We start from the raw sequence: 20,850 nt of genomic DNA, 5'->3' as shown, positions 1-20,850 counted from the left end.
AGCCCCGCCCGGTGCCCAACAGCTCACCCCTGACTGACACCTGCGACCAGCCAATAGAGTGACAGGGTGATAGAAGATCCCGCCTCATGAACGAAAAGCGCCACTGCGACCTGTCGCAGCCAATGAGATGTTCAGAAAGTGCATTTCATCCTTCTGGGGCGGGATCTAACGGAGTGACAGATGTTTCTGCTACTGCGGCTCGCCTCTGCTAAGAATGAGCGTTGTGGTGACCAATAAGAGCCAGGAACGCTTCTGATTGGCAGCTTTCTCACCCAACGGTTGTAAGGGATGCCCCTGAGTGGCGCAGGACTCAGCCAACGGACGCGAAGCGGGCGGGGTAGGCCGCGTGGTTTCCGCTCCTGTTGTGTGAGGGAGTGAATCCCAAACGGCCTCCGCCGCGGCGCCTCTTGAGCGTCTCCGGGTTTGGAAGCTGGGGACTCGGGGCCGGGAGGCGGCCGCTGCCTTCTCCCGCTCCGTCCGTCAGCGCCCGTCTTCCGTAGGCCCCGGTCGGCGTCTCTCAGGGCTCGCTCGGACCGAGACGCCCCCCGCTTGCCCGCGCGCCTCACCTGGGCCCGCGCCCCCGGCCCCTCCCCCATCCCGGCGGCCCGCGGCCCCCGGCCCCGTCATGTCGCTGCACGGGAAGCGGAAGGAGATCTACAAGTACGAGGCGCCATGGACCGTGTACGCCATGAACTGGAGCGTCCGGCCTGACAAGCGCTTCCGACTGGCGCTCGGCAGCTTCGTGGAGGAGTATAACAACAAGGTGCGGGGGCGGGGGAGGAGCGATCGCGGCCTGGGGGCAGAGTTAAGGGTGGGCGGCTGGGCCGCCCCGCCCCGCTCCGGTCATGGAGCTCTTTGTGCAGCGTTTCCTGGGGGGTCATCGGTGGAAACACCTCGCGGCCCTGTAGCTGGTCGGTTCCAACCCCCCGGAGCGCCGTTAGGAGACACCTTGTCCCCACCCCGCGGGCGCGTTCAGTGTTGTGCCCGAGTTGTCCTTTGGGACTCGCCGACCCTCTTTCTTGGCCAACCTGAGCAATGTGGGATGAGAGGAGCCACTGGATCTTGGGGCCAGCAGAGAGGCTCGAGGTGAATACCTTTTTTATATAGAACTGTCCGTGCATAGGCAATACAGGATGGTTTGCTTGTCGTCCTGTCCTCCTGCCCGTTTTCCCCCACCTGGAAACTCTGGGGATGGATCTGTTCTCAGTGATATAAAACACTCATGGCTTCATGGTAAAAATACTGCCCCTTGCTTAGATGGGTTTGGTTGGTGTGGAAAAGAATTTGAGGGGCAAAGGGAGGCTTCACTATGCTAACTCTTCTCTGTGTCTTCTGGGACAGACTTTGAGAAGGGAATCACTTTTTTATTTCTTACAAGATATGCTTTAGCTTTAGTATGACACATCCAAATTTAAATGCAAGAGAAGGCTATGTAATCAGTCTTACAGGCACTATATTTTATTAGTAGGCAATCAGCTCCTAAGTGCTGTAACATCAGGTGTTTGAATCTCAGCATGGCTTATTCAAGAAGGATAGCCACAGAGTGCATGGTTTTTTTTGTATCGGAGGGGTAGCCCTGTAGTCTGTATCTGCAAAAACAATGAGCAGTCCTGTGGCACCTTATAGACTAACAGAATATTTGGAGCATAAGCTTTCCTCAGATGCATTCTAGTTGTTTTGTGGAGCTGCATAACAGCCTCAAACCATGTAGTGTATCACATACTTAATATGGGGCGGATGAGTTGGCTTACAGCTTTGTGGAAAAATGTAACAATAAAGGTATATTCTTGGGGCTGAGGTGACCTCTTCTCTTAACACTGAGGAAATTATTGCCAACAGTGTGGTTTGGTCATCTATGTGCTATCCAAGTGTGATGTGTCATTTTACTCAGCAGGCTGGAATATCATTGTGACACAGATGGTAGACTTAAACAGGAAAATGCAGTTGTAAAATGACATTGGAATGGGAATGCTAGGGAGCGTGGAGTGTCATAAGATATCTTTAATTTTTTAAAATGAATGAATGGTTTTCAAGTTGGCAGTCCCTGTGCCATTTGTGCTCTCCTACATCTTGGAGCATAGGTGAACATTGCTCTCCTAGCTCCAATACAATCAACAGTGAAACAAAAAAGCAGTCATGTAGCACTTTAAAGACTAACAAAATAATTTATTAGGTGATGAGCTTTTGTGGGACAGACCCACTTCTTCAGATCATAGCCTTAGCAGAACAGACTCAATATATAAAGCACAGAGGTCCAAAAATTATCAGGGTTGACAAATCAGAAAAAAATTGTTTTCAAGGTTGGCAAATCAGAAGAGCAGAGGGATGGTAGGGGGAGGTGTGGGGCGGGGAAGTTAAGTTAGATAAAACATAATCAACAGTGAAAGAATCACACACATGGTAGGAAGCTGACTATTCAGACTGCTGTTGAATGGACTAAAAAAAGTGAGTTTCAGTTACTGCAATGTTAGGTCTCATAACATCAGGTGCTAAACTTGCAGAGAGACATGCAGAGTTTCCCTCTAAGAGCATGTTGTGGTGGTAGAGAGGGAAACAAACTAAGTTTGGAAGAAATGGTCTTTTGGATCAAGAGAACCTTGCTTTTTTGTCATGGTGGCAGGTACTGAATACAGATAATGACAACTGCAATTTACTTCTTACTTGTTTGCAATTTCCTTCAGAAATTCTCTTGACCTGAAACTTTCCAGCTTAGTTTCTCATTTATCCTGAAAGATTGTTTGTACACAGTTGGTTTAAATGATTTGGGAGATGGGAGGAAAATGCTGACTCTCTTTGGAAGCCCCTTACAATTTCTAATTCCAAAAACTTCTGAAGGTGTAAGCCTTATATGACACAGGGGAAACACTCCCTGAAAAATAAGATCAGCATTTGCCAACTGTTTTCCCAATTATGGTATAGTCCTGTAGTACTTTAGGATGTGTCTCTGGTAATTTCATGGCTGGCAAAGGATGAGTTTTCAATGGCTTCTTCTGTACCAAAATGATCTCAATGTGATTATCTTCTGATACTTTGTCAGTGACCTGACACTACTGTGTCAATATTATCACACTGACCAAAACCTGAGAGGTTAAAAGAACAATGATCTTATAATAGAATCCAAAGCATTTGATTAAAAACTGTTTGCACTTGATAGCTTATGAGCATTTTGTCAGGTTACAATCTATTCTAAATATGATACTCGAGCACTGTGTATGCTTGAGGTTATTTTAGGACCTTTACAGGGATTGGATTAGCAGTAGTAAGATTTGATTAAAAGAGCACTGGCAAGTTGTTGTTCAGCGACTCCTAATTGTTAACGGAAGGTGCAGCTTATCCACAGGAAGTTGGAGGAGGAGAAGGTGTCTTGCCCTCTTTGCACTTCCCTAAGTCTGGTCAATTAATGAAATCAGGTCTAATATTTATCTGTCTGTCCATGTGCTTCCCAAGCTAGAAGTATTGAAGAGCACTCTCGAGGCACTCAACCTTCTGCCCCAGGCCTCTTCTGGCATGGTAGTTGTGCACAGGAACAACATAGGACTGTTATGGCCCTGGATCTGTCTCATTGTTAGAGCCCTGAACAGATACAAAGTTGGTATCCACATCTGTAAAAATGATCCATACTTATCCGCATCCACGTAGCCAGATATTTGCAGACATAAAGTGGACATCTGCAAATTACGGAGGGCTCTCGAGACAAAAATTGTATCAGCATCTGCAAAAATGAGCCGTGGATATCTGTGTCCATGTCCGCTGATGTGGGAAAAAAGATCTCAGCAGATCTGCAAGGCTCTTACCCATTGTTTTTCATTCCTTGTAGGAATGGGAGAGTGGGAGACTTACATGGAGTGTTATAAGAATTGAAAATAGAGGGCATGAGGTGCGGGGTGCAAGTCTATTTGCCTAATATTGCTGTAGAAGTACATGAAGATGCACATTTTCTTCAATTCTTTAGAAATTGAAAGAAGCCTTCAGAGTTCACATTTGGCTCTTCCCCAAAAGGCATCTTGATCAAACACTCAAACTTCTTTACGTTATTGATAGATTTTTTTTTTTTAAGTTGCATACTGCTAACAAATATTGATAGTTAAAAAGATACAAGGCAGGGAGGTTGCAGTCTACACTAAATGAAATTGTAGCTACTGCTTATTGCTAGCATTTTCTGTACTTGGAGAACATGCAGAGCAGAGACAACCCTGATTGCAAACAAACCTGCAGCATTTCAGTGTTGTGGGTGTTACCCCACTAAAACTCTTGTGTATGATGCAACAGTTTGCTGAATGTTGCAGGGAAACAGTTGGGAAAATGGAAGGAAATTTGACCTCCAGTAGTGAAAGTGGCTCCTTCAGATCTAGGCCACATCTGTTCATGAATACAATATAACCTCAGGGATCATGAAAGAACTTATTTCAGTTTCAATTAAGGGAGTCTTGTAATGTGGGACTTTTAAGTACATAACAGTTGTTGGTTTGGTAACTGTTCAGTTTGAGGGACAGGAGGACTAGTGGTTCCTTGTGAGCTATGTGCTTACGCTTCCACTCAGATTCAAATACCATTCAGCTGATCAGCAGAGCACACACAGAATCATAGAACACTAGAACTGGAAGGGACCTCAAGAGGTCATCAGTTCCAGTTGCCTGCCCTCTTGACAGGACCAAACACCATCTAGACCATCCTCGATAGGTGTCTGTCTAACCTGCTCTTAACTATCTCCAGAGATGGAGATTCCACAACCTCCATAGGTAACTTATTCCAGGGTTTAACCACCCTGACAGTTAGGAAGTTTTTCCTACTGTCTGATCTAAACCTCCCTTGCTGCAGTTTAAGCCCATTGCTCCTTGTCGTGTCCTCAGAAGCCAAGGAGAAGCATTTTTCTCCCTCCTCCTCGTAACCCTCATAGTGGTTTTCAAGTACGTCAATCATGTCCCCTCTGTTTTCTCTTTTCTAAACTAAACAAGCCCAGTTCTTACAGTATTCCCTCAGCTCATGTTCTCTAGACCTTTGATCATTCTTGTTGCTCTTCTCTGGACCTTTTCCAGTTTCTCAGCATCTTTCTTGAAATGTGGTGCCCAGAACTGGACACAGTACTCCAACTGAGGCCTAATGAGTGCTCAGTAGAGCGGAAGAATGACGTCTCGTGTCTTGCTCACAATGCTCCTGTTAATGCATCCCAGAATCATGTTTGCTTTTTTTTTTTTTTTTTTTGCAACAGCATCACACTGACTCATATTTAGCTTGTGGTCCACTCTGGCCCCTAAGTCCCTTTCTGCAGTACTCCTTTGTAGATAGTCGCTTCCCATTCTATACATGGGAAGCTGATTTGTTTCTTCCTAAGTGGAGTACTTTGCATTTGTCCTTATTAAACTTCATCCTGTTTACCTCAGACCATTTCTCCAGTTTGCCATCTCATTCTAAATTATGAGCTTATCCTTCAAAGCAGTTGCAGCTCCTCCCAGCTTGGTATCCTCTGCAAACTTAAGAAGCATACTCTCTATGCCAGTATTTAAATCATTGATGAAGATTGTGAATAGACCCAGTCCTAAAACAAATCTCTGCAGAACCTCACTTGTTATGCCCTTCCAGTGTGACTGTGAACCATTAATAACTACACTCTGAGAACGGTTATCCAGCCAGTTGTGCACCCACCTTACAGTGGTCCCATCTAAGTTGTATTTGCTTAGCTTATTGATAAGAAGATCATGCAAGACCATTTCAAATGCCTTACTAAAGCCTAGGTATACCACATCCTGACTGGCTCTCCCTTATCCACAAGACTTGTTATCCTGTCAAAAAAAGCTATCAGATTGGTCTGGCATGATTTGTTCTTTACAAATCCAAGCTGGCTGTTACCCATCACCTTATTTTCTCCTGGATGTTTGCAGATGAATTCCCTCTTTCTTTACTCCATTATCTTTCCTGGCATAGAAGTTAAAATGACTGGTCTGTAGTTTCCTGGGTTGTCCTTTTTTTTTCTCCTCCCCTTTTTATACATGAGCACTGTGTGCACCATTGTCCAGTCTTCTAGAATCTCTCCTGATTTCCAGGACTTTTCAAAGATGATAGCTAAAGGCTCAGAAACCTCCTCTATGAGCTCCTTTAGTGTTCTAGGATGCATTTCATCAGGTCTTGATGATTTAGACATCTATTTTTTCTAAGTAATTTTAACTTGTTCTTTATGTATTTTTATCCTCTAAACTTACCCACTTCCCACTAGCAGGCATTATGTTAGGCATTTCTTCATTGACCTTGTTGGTAAAGATCAAAACAAAGAAGTCATTAAGCACCTCTGCCATTTCCATGTTTCCTGATTTTGTTTCTCACTCCTCACTGAGTAGTGGGCCTTCCCTGTCCTTGGTCTTCCTCTTGCTTCTAATATAGAATAACTTCTTGTTACCCTTTATGTCTCTAACTAATTTGAGCTTGTTCTGTGCCTTGGCCTTTCTAATCTTCCCCCTGAATACACACATTGTTTGTTTACATACATCTTTTGTGATTTCTCCTACTTTGCACTTTTTAATACAACTCCTTTTTGATTCAAGATCTCCTGGCTAAGCCAAGGCGGTCTTTTCCCATACTTTCTAGCTTTCCTGTACAGTGGTATAGTTTTGCTTTTGGGCCCTTAATAATGTCCATTTGAAAAACTGCCAACTCTCCTCAGTTGTTTTTCCTCTTCATCTTGCGTCTCATGGGACCTTACCTACCCATCGTCTGAGTTTACCAAAATTTGCTTTCCTGAAATCCATTGTCTGTATTTTGCTGTTCTCTCTTTCGCTTTTGCTTAGAATCATGAACTCTATGATGTCATGAACAACAAGTCCTGTGGCACCATATAGACTCATGTATATTTTGGAGCATAAGCTTTTGTGGGCAAAGACCCACTTTGTCAGATGCATGAGCGGTGGTGGGGGTTTCGGAGGAGGATTATGATGTCATGGTCACTTGCTCCCTAGCTACCTTCCGTTTTCAAATTCTCAATGTGTTCCTGTTCACTAAAATCAAATCTAGAAGTGCTTCCCCCCAGTAGCATTTTTCCACCTGGGCTGGGTCTACACTAGCAGCCTCCTTGAAAGGGGAATGCTAATGAGACACTTTGGGGTATGCTAATGAGGTGCTGCAGTAAATGTCATTAGCATAATGACAAATATGCAATAATATGCATAATAATTTGCATAATAGCAAATATGTCATCAGCATAATGACAGCCGCAGCACTTCAGAAGTGCCACCTCTGATTGCGCGCAGCTCATCTACATGGGTTTCTTTTCTAAAGGACCCTGCACACTTTGAAATCCCCTTATTCTTATTTGGTTGTAGGAGTAAGGGGATTTCAGAGTGTGCAGGGTCCTTTCAAAAAGGAACCCGTGTAGACAAGCCGCGTGCGATTGAAAGCGGTGCTTTCAAAGTGCTGCAGCTGTAATTATGCTAATGAGGTGCTACATATTCATTGCAGCGCCCCATTAGTATATCCCAAAGTGTCTCATTAGCATCCCCCTTTCGAAAGGGGGTGCTGGTATATACATTGCCCTTCTGAAATTAAAAAAAAAAATGTCATCCATGCAATCCAAAAACTTTCTGGATATTGTGTGCCTTGCTGCATTAGTTTCCCAACATATGTCTGGACAGTTGAAGTCCCCCATCACCCCCAAATCCTATGTTTTGGATAATTTTGTTAATTGTTTAGAGAGAGTCTCATTCACCCCTTTTACCTGGCTAGGTGGTCTGCAGTAGACCCCTATCATGACATCACCCTTGTTTTTTACCCCTTTTAGCTTAACCCAGAGAGACTCAACTTCTGTCTCCTGCATTCATCTCCACCTCAGTCCAGGTGTACACATTTTTGATATGTAAGCCAACACCACCTCCTCCCTGTTTACCCTGCCTATCCTTCCTGAGTAAGTTGTACCCTTTTATACCAATATTCCAATCGTGTATTATCCCACCAAGTTTCCGTGATACCAATTATATGATAGTTGTGTTTGTTTGTTAGGATTGCAAGTTCTTCCTGCTTATTACCCATACTTCCTGCATTTGTATATAGGTATCTAAGATACTGGTTTGTTTTTGCTGCCCCCTCTCCGCTCCCATTCTGCCTAATACCTCTTTTATTCTCTGCTATTATAGCTCATGGTGGTTTTTGTTTTAGCTGGTAGTGTACATTCACACTTGCCTTAGTGCACATAAAAATTATTCTGCACAAGGATGGAAAAAGCCACACATGGATGGAAAAGATTAGAGGGAACATTGTGGGACATATTTTAAAGCAGCATTTCCCAATCAGTGTTCTGCAGAACTAGCATCTGTAAAAATGATCTGTGCTTATCCACATAGCCAGATATTTGCAGACAAAGTGGATAACTGCAAATTTGCAAGTCTCTGGAGACAAAAATTGTGTCAGCATTTGCAAAAATGAGTTGGGGATGTCTGCAGCCATGTCTACTGATGTGGGTATATAACAGGTCTCAGGAAATTTGCAGACTAAAATTAGGGGTTCAGGAGTCGGCAACCTGCAACTCTCGATGCTGCTGCTGCTGCTAACTCCTCTTGCAGCATCCCTGCCCTACTGCTGCTGAAATGATGGAACTAAATGTAACTAATTTAACTGCCAGCAGGGCATATGGGGGCTCTGGCCATTAAACCAATTGTGTTTTGTTTCCATTATTTCAGCATGGCAGGGCAGGGAGTCACCCACACTGCAGGTAGGGGGAAGTGAGCAGGAGAGCTGGGCGAGGGGCAGACAAGTCTGTCCCTGATGGAGCCATGCAGCCCCACTGAAAAGGAGGAAGAAGCAGGGGAGGCGGTGGCTGCAGGGGCGCAATGGCAGCACACGCTTGTCAGGTGAGGCAGGTTAGTCCTGCGGATGGCAGGGGGCAGTTTGAGGCTGAGAGGGGTTAAACCTGGGGATGGAGTTCCACAAAATTCTTTCAAGTTTAAAAGGGTTCTGTGGCCAAATGAAATTGGGAAACACTGTTTTAAAGGATAGTTTTGCAGGCCAGGTCTGAAAACCGTCGTCCAACATGTGTTATCTTGGCTGGCAAATTTACATGCGAATCACATAAAGGAGGCTTGACCTAAAAACCCCATTTTTGAGGTATGTTTAAAAGAAAAGTTAAAACTAACACTGCTTCTCATGTTCATAAACTTCAAAGCTTCTTTAAACTGTTCAAAACAATGTTTCTCACCAGGTTTGGAAAACTTTTCAACACAGCTTTCCATGTGTTGCTAATGCGTTACAAATCAAAACTGTAATGAAGATCAGCCATTACGTTACTGTTTTTAGGAATGTAGATTTTGTAAAAGCATGCCAATATTCTTATCTCTTAATAGCAAGAAAAGTAAGTCTGAATCTTTTTAAAAGGATCAGTCTCCCTCATGTCACTATAGCAGAACTGGCTACTGTAAGAGAAATGGCTGATAAATTCTTATCTGACTTGTACTGTTTAGATTTGGATTTCTTCAGAAAGGAGCTTCTTTGTAGGCATTCCTCACACAAGATGCATAAATAAAAACGCAACAGCAGTTCCCCGCTCCCACCCTTGACAGACTGCTTAAAATAGACCCTTACAAAATCTGATTTATAACCTCCCTAACTGAGGCTTTTCAAGCTCCCCCATCTGTAGCCCACAGTAACAGGTGCACTTCTTGAAGCATGCCATGAAAGCTAACAGACTGTGGCTATTTCAGATCCCAGGCACTCAGCTGATTGTAACTATTGCATATGGTATTAGGAGAAAGGGGCTTTTCCATGAGGAATATCCCAAATCATTCAGGGCAGTGGTAAGCTCTTAATCTTTCTAGTCTACTGTACCCCCTTTGAGGATTCTGATTTGTCTTATGTACCCCCAAGTTTCACCTTACTTGAAAACTACTTGTTTACAAAATGGACACCATGCAAAAGTCACATCATTCTCTTACTGAAATTGGTTATTCTCACTTTTATAAAATATATAAATATTGTGCTTCTAAGTGTATAATATGTAAAGTAGTATAAATAAGGCATAGCCTGTATAAAATTTCAGTTTGTACCGACTTTTCTAGTGCTTTTTTTTTTTTTTTAAATGTGGCCTTCTGTAAAACTAATCAGAGATCTCGATGAGCCTGTGTAGACACTTGAATACCTCTGTGTTCTCCCAGGGATGCGTGCAGTCCTGGTTGAGAATCAGGAACCTAAAGCAGCCTTGTGTGCTGCCACTTGTTACTCGGGATACATGTACACTTAATTGGAGATCGACTCAGCCAGGGTCAACCTTTCAGGAGTTGATTGTGTGTGCTTGGGGGACACACGCTAAATCGCTCAACTGTCAACCCCTGTACTCCTCATTATTGTGGGGAGTAGTAAGCGAGGTCAATGGGAGAGTTTTTCTCTCTCAACCTCCCTGAGTGAGGACAGCCAGATAAGATGATACTAGATAAGTCAATTCCAGTGCATTTTTAAAAAAAAATAAAAAACAGCCTCTGAAGATCTTTGCTGCAGGGAGGCAGACTCTCCTGGCAACAGCCAGCTCCTGAAAATCTTTGCCATGGGAGGGTGGAGACTTCCTGTGTGGCGCCCCCCCCACGCAACAGCCAGCCCTTGAAAATCTTTCCTGCCTTCAGAGCCTTCACTGTGTGCAAGCGAGGACATGGTGCTGTCTGGCAACGTGGTCTGCACTGCCTGCGTGCTTTTATTGGGTTGGGGGCTAGTAACATGATGTTTTTCGGTGGGGGATAGACCCCAACTGCATGGGGCTGGGGCAGGGGGCTACCCCTGTACAAATGTGAACTGCAGAAAAGAAGCTTTTCAGCCCCTCATACAAGCATGAACCACACAGTGTAGCCACGGTGTGGTGGGGCAGGGGCTGGCACCAGCACTGGAAAAAGTCTCTGCCTCTCCTGCTATATCATATGCAGGGAAGAAGCTGCCACCTCGTGTTGGCACCATTTTTTAATGGGTAGATGTGAACGCTGTGTAGATAATTAATTCAAATTGGGCCCAGTTGCCCACTTCAATTTCCCGGGCTTCCTGGTGCTGAATTCAAATTCGTCAGCTTCCTGTTACCTACTTCCTGCGTGCCTGGAGAGCAGCTGAGATGGGAGCAGACAGCTGTGGGGCATTGTGAAATACATACAAGACATGTATGTAGGCCAGTAAAGTCGATGTAAATAATTAACGTTTCCACACTAGCATTAACGTGACCTTTTAAATTCAAACTTGGCACTACACCGACTCACATTGTGGATGTAATAATATCAACCTTAGCGCTCCTTGAAATTGACCTAATGGTATTCACAGTGAAGACAGTCACATTGTAAAATGGAGCTAACTGCCTTAAAGACTTTATGATGTAATGTAGACATAGCCTTAATCCTGTTATGAACATGATAATTTTACTAGGCAGGAAAGTGAGTTTGTAATTGATAGACGTTTTTTCTTTCAGGTCCAGCTCGTTGGCTTAGATGAGGAGAGCTCAGAGTTCATTTGCAGGAACACCTTTGATCATCCATATCCCACTACAAAGCTCATGTGGATTCCTGACACCAAGGGAGTATATCCTGACCTGTTGGCAACCAGTGGTGACTACCTGCGTGTGTGGAGAGTAAGTAAATAGCCTCTTGAAAAGGACTGTGTATGTGCCACTAACAGCATGGCATTTCAGTTCCCTTCTCTCCCACTTACTTTTCTTTTGAGGTGGAGTATCTCTAGGATTATACTCACCATGTTGCTAGGGTATAAGGCAGAATTAAAAGCCTGCATAGTGGATAATTTCGTTTTATTTTTTTTACATATGTTCTCAAAGTAAAGGATTCTCTCTTAAATAACAGTACCATGCCTGGGAGGTGTCTTAAGAATTCTGGAGGCATTAGAATTAAGAAAATGGCTTATTAAATGTGATGGCAAGGCTCAGTGGATGCTGTGTTAACAGAGCCTTATTAGGGGAGAGCATATATACCTTCCTCAGTTCTACTTCAAACAAGCTGAAAGTTCTTTACAATAGATAAGATATTTGTGGAAGAAGCCAACATCAAACCAGTTAAGAACTGGAGTTCTGAAAGCCTCTGCTCTGTGGGGCACTTCTTAGATTTTGCAGCTAGGCCATTCAACAAGACATTTTTTGTGTATTAACTTCTTCCCGAAGGTGGGTGAAACTGAGACCCGACTGGAATGCTTGCTGAACAATAATAAGAATTCTGATTTTTGTGCTCCGTTAACATCATTTGATTGGAATGAAGTGGATCCTTATCTCCTAGGTAAGAATGATAAAACATTAGACTCTCACTATAAAACTGATCGTGTTGAATGTGGCCCAGATGAGTAATGACTAGAACTTATTACCAAACTAATGGGTGTTCAGTGGCCAGGTTCCTACAGAACAAAAAACCTGTTGCCTTAAATGTCATGAATGAACAAATTATGGAAACTTGAACCTCTTCCTTCCTTCCCTGTTCCAGTTGTCTCTCAGTCAAGGTTGTGCACATGGGTTGAGGGTGTTCCCAGGCTTCCCCTTGTGCTGAACCTACATCTTGAACAGAGAATTTCAGTCTTCAGATCTGTCCAGCTGGCACCTTTTGTTAGTGCTAAACTTATCTAGAGGCTTCGGGCTCAGTTCAGCCATTTGATTGTGGCTGAACATGTTGGACAGAACAAAGCCCCATTGGTACCATTCCATCATATTTGTTACAATGAAATACTTTTGCAGCAGCAGGATTTAAATGAGAAGTGAATGCAGGATGATGTAGCTTCCCTTTGACCCATAGTCAAGATCTCCACTTGCTTCAGGCAGAAGTTTGAAGAGAGAGCAGGGGGCAGTACATCCTTTCTATAGGTCTCATGGGGTAGCCATGTTAGTCTGTATCTGCACAAACAATGAGGAGTCCTGTGGCACCTTACTTTATAAGGTGCTGTAGGACTTCTCCTCATCCTTTTTTCTATAGTAACTTTTATTCCAGTGTTTTCTCTCTCTTGCAGCAATTCCTGCCCCTTGGGGCTTCACTCCTACTGTTGTTGGACTTTAGAGGTGATGTTGTAGCCATTTTTGTATATGGCAGGAGAATTCACTCCACCGAATCCTTATCTTATGCCATCAGTACACTCAGGCAGACAAGACCTTACTTTATGCTTGGTCATCTTTGGAAAGCACTCTACAGCTACAAGGGTTAGAGACTTGGCTTAATTTTTGCACAACCTGTGTCATGTGGGTCATATGTTGTGCAGGCCAGATCCACCCGGTGGCCCATAGTTTAATTCAGGCATGTCAAATGTTTTGATCAGAATTTTAATCAACATTGTGCTCGCGCAGAGTTCTCACCCATAGATCTCAAAGTACATCAGACTAGTCCTGTAAGTGATTAGATTACATTTCTGTGTTAGTACCACCGTTAACCAACTATTTTTGTTTCAGGTACCTCTAGCATTGATACAACCTGTACTATCTGGGGTCTGGAGACTGGGCAGGTGTTAGGAAGAGTGAATCTGGTATCAGGCCATGTCAAGACCCAGCTTATTGCACATGACAAAGAGGTGATGATATTGCTCTTACTTTTTCTCATTTATATGATTGTCTGAGTTACATCTCTTAAACGTTTGTAAAATAAACATAATTTCCCCCATTTTTCTCCAGAAAAATCTTGAGGATTTTGAAAAAACTGACTTGGATTCTACTTTATACATTTGTCTAAACTTAAGTTGCTTGTCTGAAATTCTACATGCTTGCTTTTACTCATTTTTGACTATGGATTGCAGCTTATGCTGGCTGTTTTGCTTTAATCTGTATTACATTTCTAAAAATACTGTCAGACAAAACTTAACTCCAGTTTAAAGTTGAGAGGCTATATTAGTAATTTAAGGGTGGTAAAAACTTTTTAATATTGTCTTCATTTTTTAATTTCACTTTTTAAAGATTAACGTTAACAAACTTAACTATGTGTTTCCATCTTTTCCAGTCTTTAAGGCCTCCAAATCGCCCTGTAGAAGTAGTAGCTTCTATTCAAGTTAGAATTATTCTAACTACCTTTTTAAAAAAAAAAAAAAGTCTGGTTCCTGGCTCCATTTATGAGAAAGTGGAGGAGGGATTCTTTGCTGTGTAGGCCTCACAGGATCTTCTTCTGAGAGCATTTGCAGTGTGGTGGGGTAGGAAGGAAAAGGTTCGTCATTCCCTGGGACTTTCTGCCCCTTTGCTTCAAGGAACATTATTAGGGTCTTCAGTAATTTTGATTAGACCTGAAGCCTTTGTTTCCGAGCAAATTTCCTTCCAACCTCCTCTTCTCCCCTCAAGAATTCCCAAGAATTGAGTGCCATATGAAAAGAGTTTGGTTTATTTTATATAAAATATGCATAGCATAAAAATCATCTTTGGTATGAATTTGAGATGCAGGTCATGCTAGACTCAGGACAAAACCTGTATGACCTTTTATCCTACAATGGAACCCCCCCCTTTTTCTCCCCCCCCCCCCCATACACGTCTCAAAAAAGCTAATTTTATTCGTAAAATTTGCTCTATCTCTGCACTATTCAAGTTGCATTAGTATTGGGATTCCTACTGCTGAGGCCTCATAAGATAGAATTAGACCTGATATAGTCTTAAAGATCCTCCTAAAAGTTATGTACCTCTAAATTTTCATTCTTCTTTGAGTGGTCCCCGTGGGTGCTCCACGGTAGGTGTCGGGCTCGCCTGGCGCCGCAGATCGGAATTCTTCTAGCAGTTTCCACTGGATCGCGCATGCGCCGATGCGTGCCGCTCCCTTGTGTGCCCTCGGTCATGTGCGCGATCCAGTCCCCGCCAGTTCCTTCTCAACCGCCAACGGCTGCAGACGGAATCCGCTCTGGCTCTAAAGCCTGAGACAGATAAGATAGTTGTTTTTACTTGTTAGCTCGTTGTTCTTACTAATATACAAAAAAAACAAAAACAAAATAAATACAAAATAGTAGGAGAGAAGAGGAACGGAGGGAACAGGAGTGGACAAAGAAGGCTGGTTAAGCCATCTGCTACCCTGAAGGCCGTGAATGTCATTTGGGTTGTAGAACGCACTGATTAGCGGCTAAGTAGCCTATTAACAGTAAAGACTCACCACAATGTCTTCCTCGGGGTTTAAGAAGTGTGAGTCATGCCGCGAGGCTATGCCAGCTTCTGATGGGCATAGTAAGTGCATTTGCTGCCTGGGGGAGTCCCATGTTACCCGGAAGTGTTCGCACTGCGCTAAGCTTACAGCCAGGGCCAGGAAGGACAGAGAGATGAGGCTCAAAATGATCTTGTTTGATAAGGCCCTTCAGCCTGAGCCGCTGGAGAAGCCTCACACAGAAGGGCCCTCTGGGTCGCATAAAAGGAAGGCGGCTTGTTTGACCCCCTCTGTGCAAAAGAAGAGGAAACTCTCCCTGGCTCGATCCTTGCCGGCGCTGTCAGCAAGCAGGACGAGCGGAACGCAGAGCCCTGAGCCGCGGGCTGATGAAAGCGGCAGCACGGCCGGGGCCGGGCCCAGGCCTCCGGCTATTCAGCAGTTGGCACTGAGGGCGCTGCGGGCGCCAGCGCGGCAAGCGCTGGAATCGGCGGCGCTGCCTCACATGGCACTGGCTCTCACGGCACCGATGGCGCAGGGCAGCCAACGTGGGGCCTGGTGGCACCGGAGGAAGCTACCTGCGCGGCACCACTTATGACAGTACCGAGCGCGGCACTGACAGCGGGGCCGAGATACCCGGCACGGGAGGGGGCGGTGCCCACCCTGCAGGGGTGGGGGGAAGCTAGAGCCAAAACCCGGCACCTCAGTCCATCTCCAGGCAGGGCTGTGATGCTGTTATCACCCAGCCCACACGCCGCGTCGCAGGGCGGCAACTCCACCGGCCTATTTCGGACCTCCCTCTCCGTTCCTCCAGCCACCTTCACCTTGGCTCAGGCCACCTTCGCCCTTTTTGGGCATGGATCCCTATGAGTACTATCACATACCAGCTTCACCATTATCAGTGTTGTCACGGAGATCCCGCTCTCGCAGACATCATGGGTACACACTCCGATCATGGTCCAGGTCTCCTTCACCGGGACCTTGTCCATGCTGTTGTGGCCATCCTCATCATACTGAACACCGACATCGGAGGTCAAGATCCAGGGGCAGATCCCCTCCCACTCCTCGCCAATACCCCCGTGTACACTCTCGCTCTGGGAGAGGAACGCAGCTGTCCCAGGGGGAATTCGGTCCAGAGTCCCGAGACTTTCCTTCACAGCCCACGAGGGAGCAAGCATACCAGTGAACTTGGGAGCCAGAGGACTTGGGGGAGGTTTATCCTAGCGGCTCCTCCTCATCCTCCCCAGATGAGGCAATTGTCCCCGGGGATGTCTCCCCTCCGGATGACCTTAAACAATTCCAAGAGCTGTTCAAAAGAGTAGCATACACGCAGGCCATTCAAATAGCAGAGGTGCAGGAGAAGCATCATAAACTCCTGAAAAATTTGAGACCCCCAGCTTCATCTAAAATCGCTATTCCACTGGACGAAGCCATTATGGAGTCAGCCACTAACATATGGCAGACTCCAGCCTCTATTCCGCCTACGAATAAAAGGGCAGATAAGAAATACTTCATCCCAGCCAAGGGCATGGAATTCCTGTTTAGTCACCCACAGCCCAATTCTTTGGTGGTCGAATCGTCCCAGCAGAGGTTGAAGATGCCTCAGTACAAATCGGGGGTCAGATAAAGATGCTAAGAAATTAGAGCTGTTCGGCAGGATGGTCTACTCCTCCTCTACCTTATTACTGAGAATGGCAAACTACGTGGCACATTTATCAAACCATAACTTTGACAACTACTCTAGACTTACCTCTCTCATGGATTCCCTCCCGGAGGACAAGAAGCCGGTGTTAAAGGCGATCATCCAGGAGGGCTACGCTGCCTCGCGAACAGGAGTTCAGATTGCCCTGGAGGTGGCGGACACAGCGGCACGCTCAACAGCCGCAGCAGTGGTAATGCGTAGGGAGTCCTGGCTCCAGATGTCTGGTATCCCCAGAGATCTACAGGCGAAGATCGTGGCTCTTCCCTTCGACAAGCAAAAGCTGTTTGCAGAATCCACCAACTCAGTCCTACACTCTAGCAAAGATTCGAGGGCCACACTTAAGACCTTGGGTATCTACACTCCTCCATACAAGAAAAAGAAATTCTATCCTCAGCAAAGGCGCTATGCTTACCAACCACAACGCGCACAATATTAGCGAGGCTATGACCAAGGGCGCCATCAACAGCAGCAACAGTACAGGGCCCCCAGGCGACGTTCTCAACAAAGTCGCACAACCTCGGGACAAGCCCAGAGGCAGCAAGTTTGATGGGTATGTCGAGGACTGCACTATCAACACCATTGCTCAATGCCACTCTCTCACCTCATGTTCCATCATCACCTCAAACCGTTCCACTCCCAATGGCAAAATATCACAACAGACAAATGGGTGCTGGAAATTATAGCCACAGGTTACACAATCCCCTTCCAGTCACTAGCACTGACGAAACCTCCCACCCGGCCTCTTCTCAGGGACCCTTCTCACGAGGCGATGCTGAAGCAGGAGGTAGATAACCTCATGTTCATAGGGGCAGTGGAAAGAGTACTGGAACAATTCCAAGGAAAAGGTTTTTACTCACGATACTTCCTAACAGAGGAAAAAAACAGGAGGCTGGAGGCCGATTTTGGACCTATGGGGCCTCAACAGATACTTGTGCAAGCAGCGCTTCTGGATGATTACAGTTGCCTCCATACTTACAGCACTGGACGATGGAGACTGGTTTGCAGCTCTCGACTTACAAGACGCTTACTTTCATATAACAATCCACCCGGCACACAGATGCTTCCTCCGCTTCACGGTCGGTGGGGAGCATTTCCAATACAGGGTTCTTCCGTTTGGCCTATCCTCGGCACCCAGAGTCTTTACCAAAACGCTGGCAGTGGTATCAGCTTACCTGCACAGGCAGGGCGTGTTTATTTTTTCCATAACTGGATGACTGCCTACTGAAAGGGGCCTCAAAAGCAGAGGCCCTACGCATGATACGCATTACTGCGAACACGTTTACTTCGCTGGGCCTAGTTATCAACCTTGCAAAGTCTAAGACCAAACCCACGCACGATGTAGAGTTCATAGGGGCGTGCATAAAATCTATCGCATCGAGAGTATACCTGCCCGACGTCCACTTCCGCACCATCAAATCTTTGGTGCAAGTCATGATGTACAGCCCCGCGGTGCTGATCTTAACATGCCTGCAACTGTTGGGGCACATGGCGGCCGCCATGTTTGTGGTACAGAATGCCAGGTTACACATGCGAAGCCTGCAGCATTGGCTGGCGAGCGTTTACAGACCGGCAGCCCATACCGTCCACAGTGTAGTATCGCCCACGACAGAGGTATGGAAGTCGCTCGCGTGGTGGGCAGATCCGAAGAACCTGCTAGTGGGAGTGCCCTTCCACCAACCACAAATTTCCATTTTTCTTACAACCGACGCCTCCCACATAGGATGGGGAGCGCACATTGGCAGCAAGGTGACTCAAGGGCTGTGGTCCCCCGCGGAACAGACACTGCACATAAACATACTGGAGCTCAGAGCAGTGTTCAATGCAGGCAGACATTTTCGGAAGTACCTGCACAGCAAAGTAGTCAGGATCAATACAGACAATACCTCCACCATGTTCTGCATCAATCAACAAGGAGGGGCACGGTCCCGTGCGCTATGTGCAGAAGCGGTCCGATTTGTGGAATTGGTGCATTGCCAACAACGTGATGTTGAAAGCCTCGTACTTGCCAGGTGCCCACAACATGAAGGCAGATCAACTGAGCAGGCGCTTTGCACTCATGCACGAGTGGCAGATCTGCTCTGACCTGCTACGACGCATATTTCGCACCTGGGGGTTTCCCCAAGTCGATTTATTTGCCACCCAGCACAACAAGAAGTGCCCTCAGTACTGCTCCAGAGCAGGAATGGGTGGGGGGTCCCTGGGGGACGCCTTCATGATCTCATGGAAGGGCCCTGTACTCTATGCGTTTCCCCCCACAACACTTATCCGCAAGGTTCTGCAGAAAGCCAGAAGGGAGAGAGCTCGCATGATACTCATAGTTCCAACTTGGGACCGACAACAATGGTTTCCCCTGCTTCTGCGCATGACGGATCGTCCACCACTCCCCCTACCGGTAGCGCCGGACTTACTCACACAGGCTTGAGGGGTCCATAGTGCACCCACACCCTCAGGGACTCCGCCTACAAGCATGGTTAATCCATGGCTCAGCGCCTTAGAGAGCACGTGTACAGAGGGAGTAGGACAAGTCTTAGAGTGTAGCCGAAGGACCTCCACCAGGAGGACTTACGAACAGAAATGGACACGCTTTACTGCCTGGTGCTCTGCCAAACAGTTAGCTCCTCTGGACTTCCCTATAACTGTAATTCTAGAATACCTGCTGGACATCAAACGAGACGGGCTCTCTCTATCCTCGCTAAAAGTCCACCTCGCAGCTATATCAGCTTTTCAGCACAAAGAGGAAGGGCCCACCCTATTCGCCCATCCTATTGTCACAAGGTTCTTGAAGGGGCTGGTAATCCTGTACCCTCCTCGAAAACCACTACCACCATCGTGGAGTTTGGACTTGGTACTCCACACGCTATCGGGACTACCCTTCGAACCATTAGCCACAGTACCCCTCCGACTACTTACCATGAAAACGAGCTTCCTTCTTGCGATTACGTCAGCCCGCAGGGTGAGCGAGCTCGCAGCACTGATGGCAACGCCGCCCTGCACAGTATTCTCAAAGGAGGCGGTGATCTTATGGTTACACCCAGCCTTCGTTCCGAAAGTTTCCTCGGAGTTCCACATTAACGAACCAATAGTATTACCCTCGTTTTACCCGAAGCCTCACAGCTCCAGCAAGGAGGCGTGCCTGCATCTCCTAGATGTGAGGAGGGCGTTGGCCTTTTACATAGACAGAACTAAGCCCTTCCGGAAAACGGACAGGCTTCTGGTGTCTCTCGCTCCCAGGTCGAAAGGTGAAGGCCTCTCTTCCCAGAGAATTTCAAATCACATTGTGTCCTGTATAAAACTGTTCTACAAGATTCGAAAGACCCCTTGGCTAGCCCCGCCCATGGCTCACTCCACCAGAGGGGTGGCAGCATCAACGGCCTTCTTCAAGGGAATCGCGTTGAAGGACATTTGCAGAGTGGCAACTTGGTCATCCTGTGACACCTTCGCCAAGCATTATGCTCTGCATCGGGTGTTTAGATGAGGATACCCGTCTGTTGACAGTAGTCCTCTCAAGGGCAAGCTGCACATGAATCAAGTACCCACCTCCTTACTTGGGGTTACTGCTGGGTAGTCACCTACTGTGGAGCACCCACGGGGACCACTCGAAGAAGAAAGAGAAGTTACTCACTTGTAGTAACGATGGTTCTTCGAGATGTGTCCCCGTGGGTGCTCCACTACCCGCCCATCCTCCCCGCTTCAGATCTGTCCGGTGTTTTTTCAGGAGCATCCAGGGCGGTTGGTCAAGGAACTGACGGGGTCCAGATCGCGCACATTACCGAGGGCGCACAAGGGAGGGGCGCGCATCGGCTCATGCGCGATCCACTGGAAACTGCTAGAAGAATTCCAGTCTGCGGTGCTGGGCGAGCCTGACACCTACTGTGGAGCACCCACAGGGACACATCTCGAAGAACCATCGTTACTACAAGTGAGTACCTTCTCTTTTCTTGTGGAGGGCATAGTCTGAGCCAGAGAACGGATTATACAGTAAACTCTTGTTTAACCATTATTTGATTAACCAGCACACTTGAATAACAGACATGACTCACAGCAGGGCAGCCCTGGTCAGCGAACACCAGGCAGAAGCACAGAGAAGCAGTGTCAGGGCTGAGGTTTGTGCACATGAAGGGAGAG

At 46.3% G+C, this 20,850-nt stretch overlaps 1 protein-coding gene across 1 annotated transcript in view; it reads left to right on the top strand.

The window, feature by feature from the left end:
- Positions 1-379: 379 nt before the first annotated feature.
- DCAF7 (DDB1 and CUL4 associated factor 7) overlaps positions 380-20,850 on the top strand; it is a 31,909-nt gene continuing 11,438 nt past the window's right edge. Inside the window, exons 1-4 of the mRNA XM_074979350.1 lie at positions 380-763; positions 11,411-11,569; positions 12,110-12,221; positions 13,373-13,491. Of these exons, the coding sequence (XP_074835451.1) occupies positions 626-763; positions 11,411-11,569; positions 12,110-12,221; positions 13,373-13,491 (528 nt within the window). The 5' untranslated portion in view covers positions 380-625. The remainder of the gene's footprint in view (positions 764-11,410; positions 11,570-12,109; positions 12,222-13,372; positions 13,492-20,850) is intronic.

The sequence above is a fragment of the Carettochelys insculpta genome, chromosome 28, assembly GCF_033958435.1.
Source record: "Carettochelys insculpta isolate YL-2023 chromosome 28, ASM3395843v1, whole genome shotgun sequence".
Taxonomy (NCBI): domain Eukaryota; kingdom Metazoa; phylum Chordata; order Testudines; family Carettochelyidae; genus Carettochelys; species Carettochelys insculpta.
This window is presented reverse-complemented; position numbering and strand designations above follow the sequence as displayed.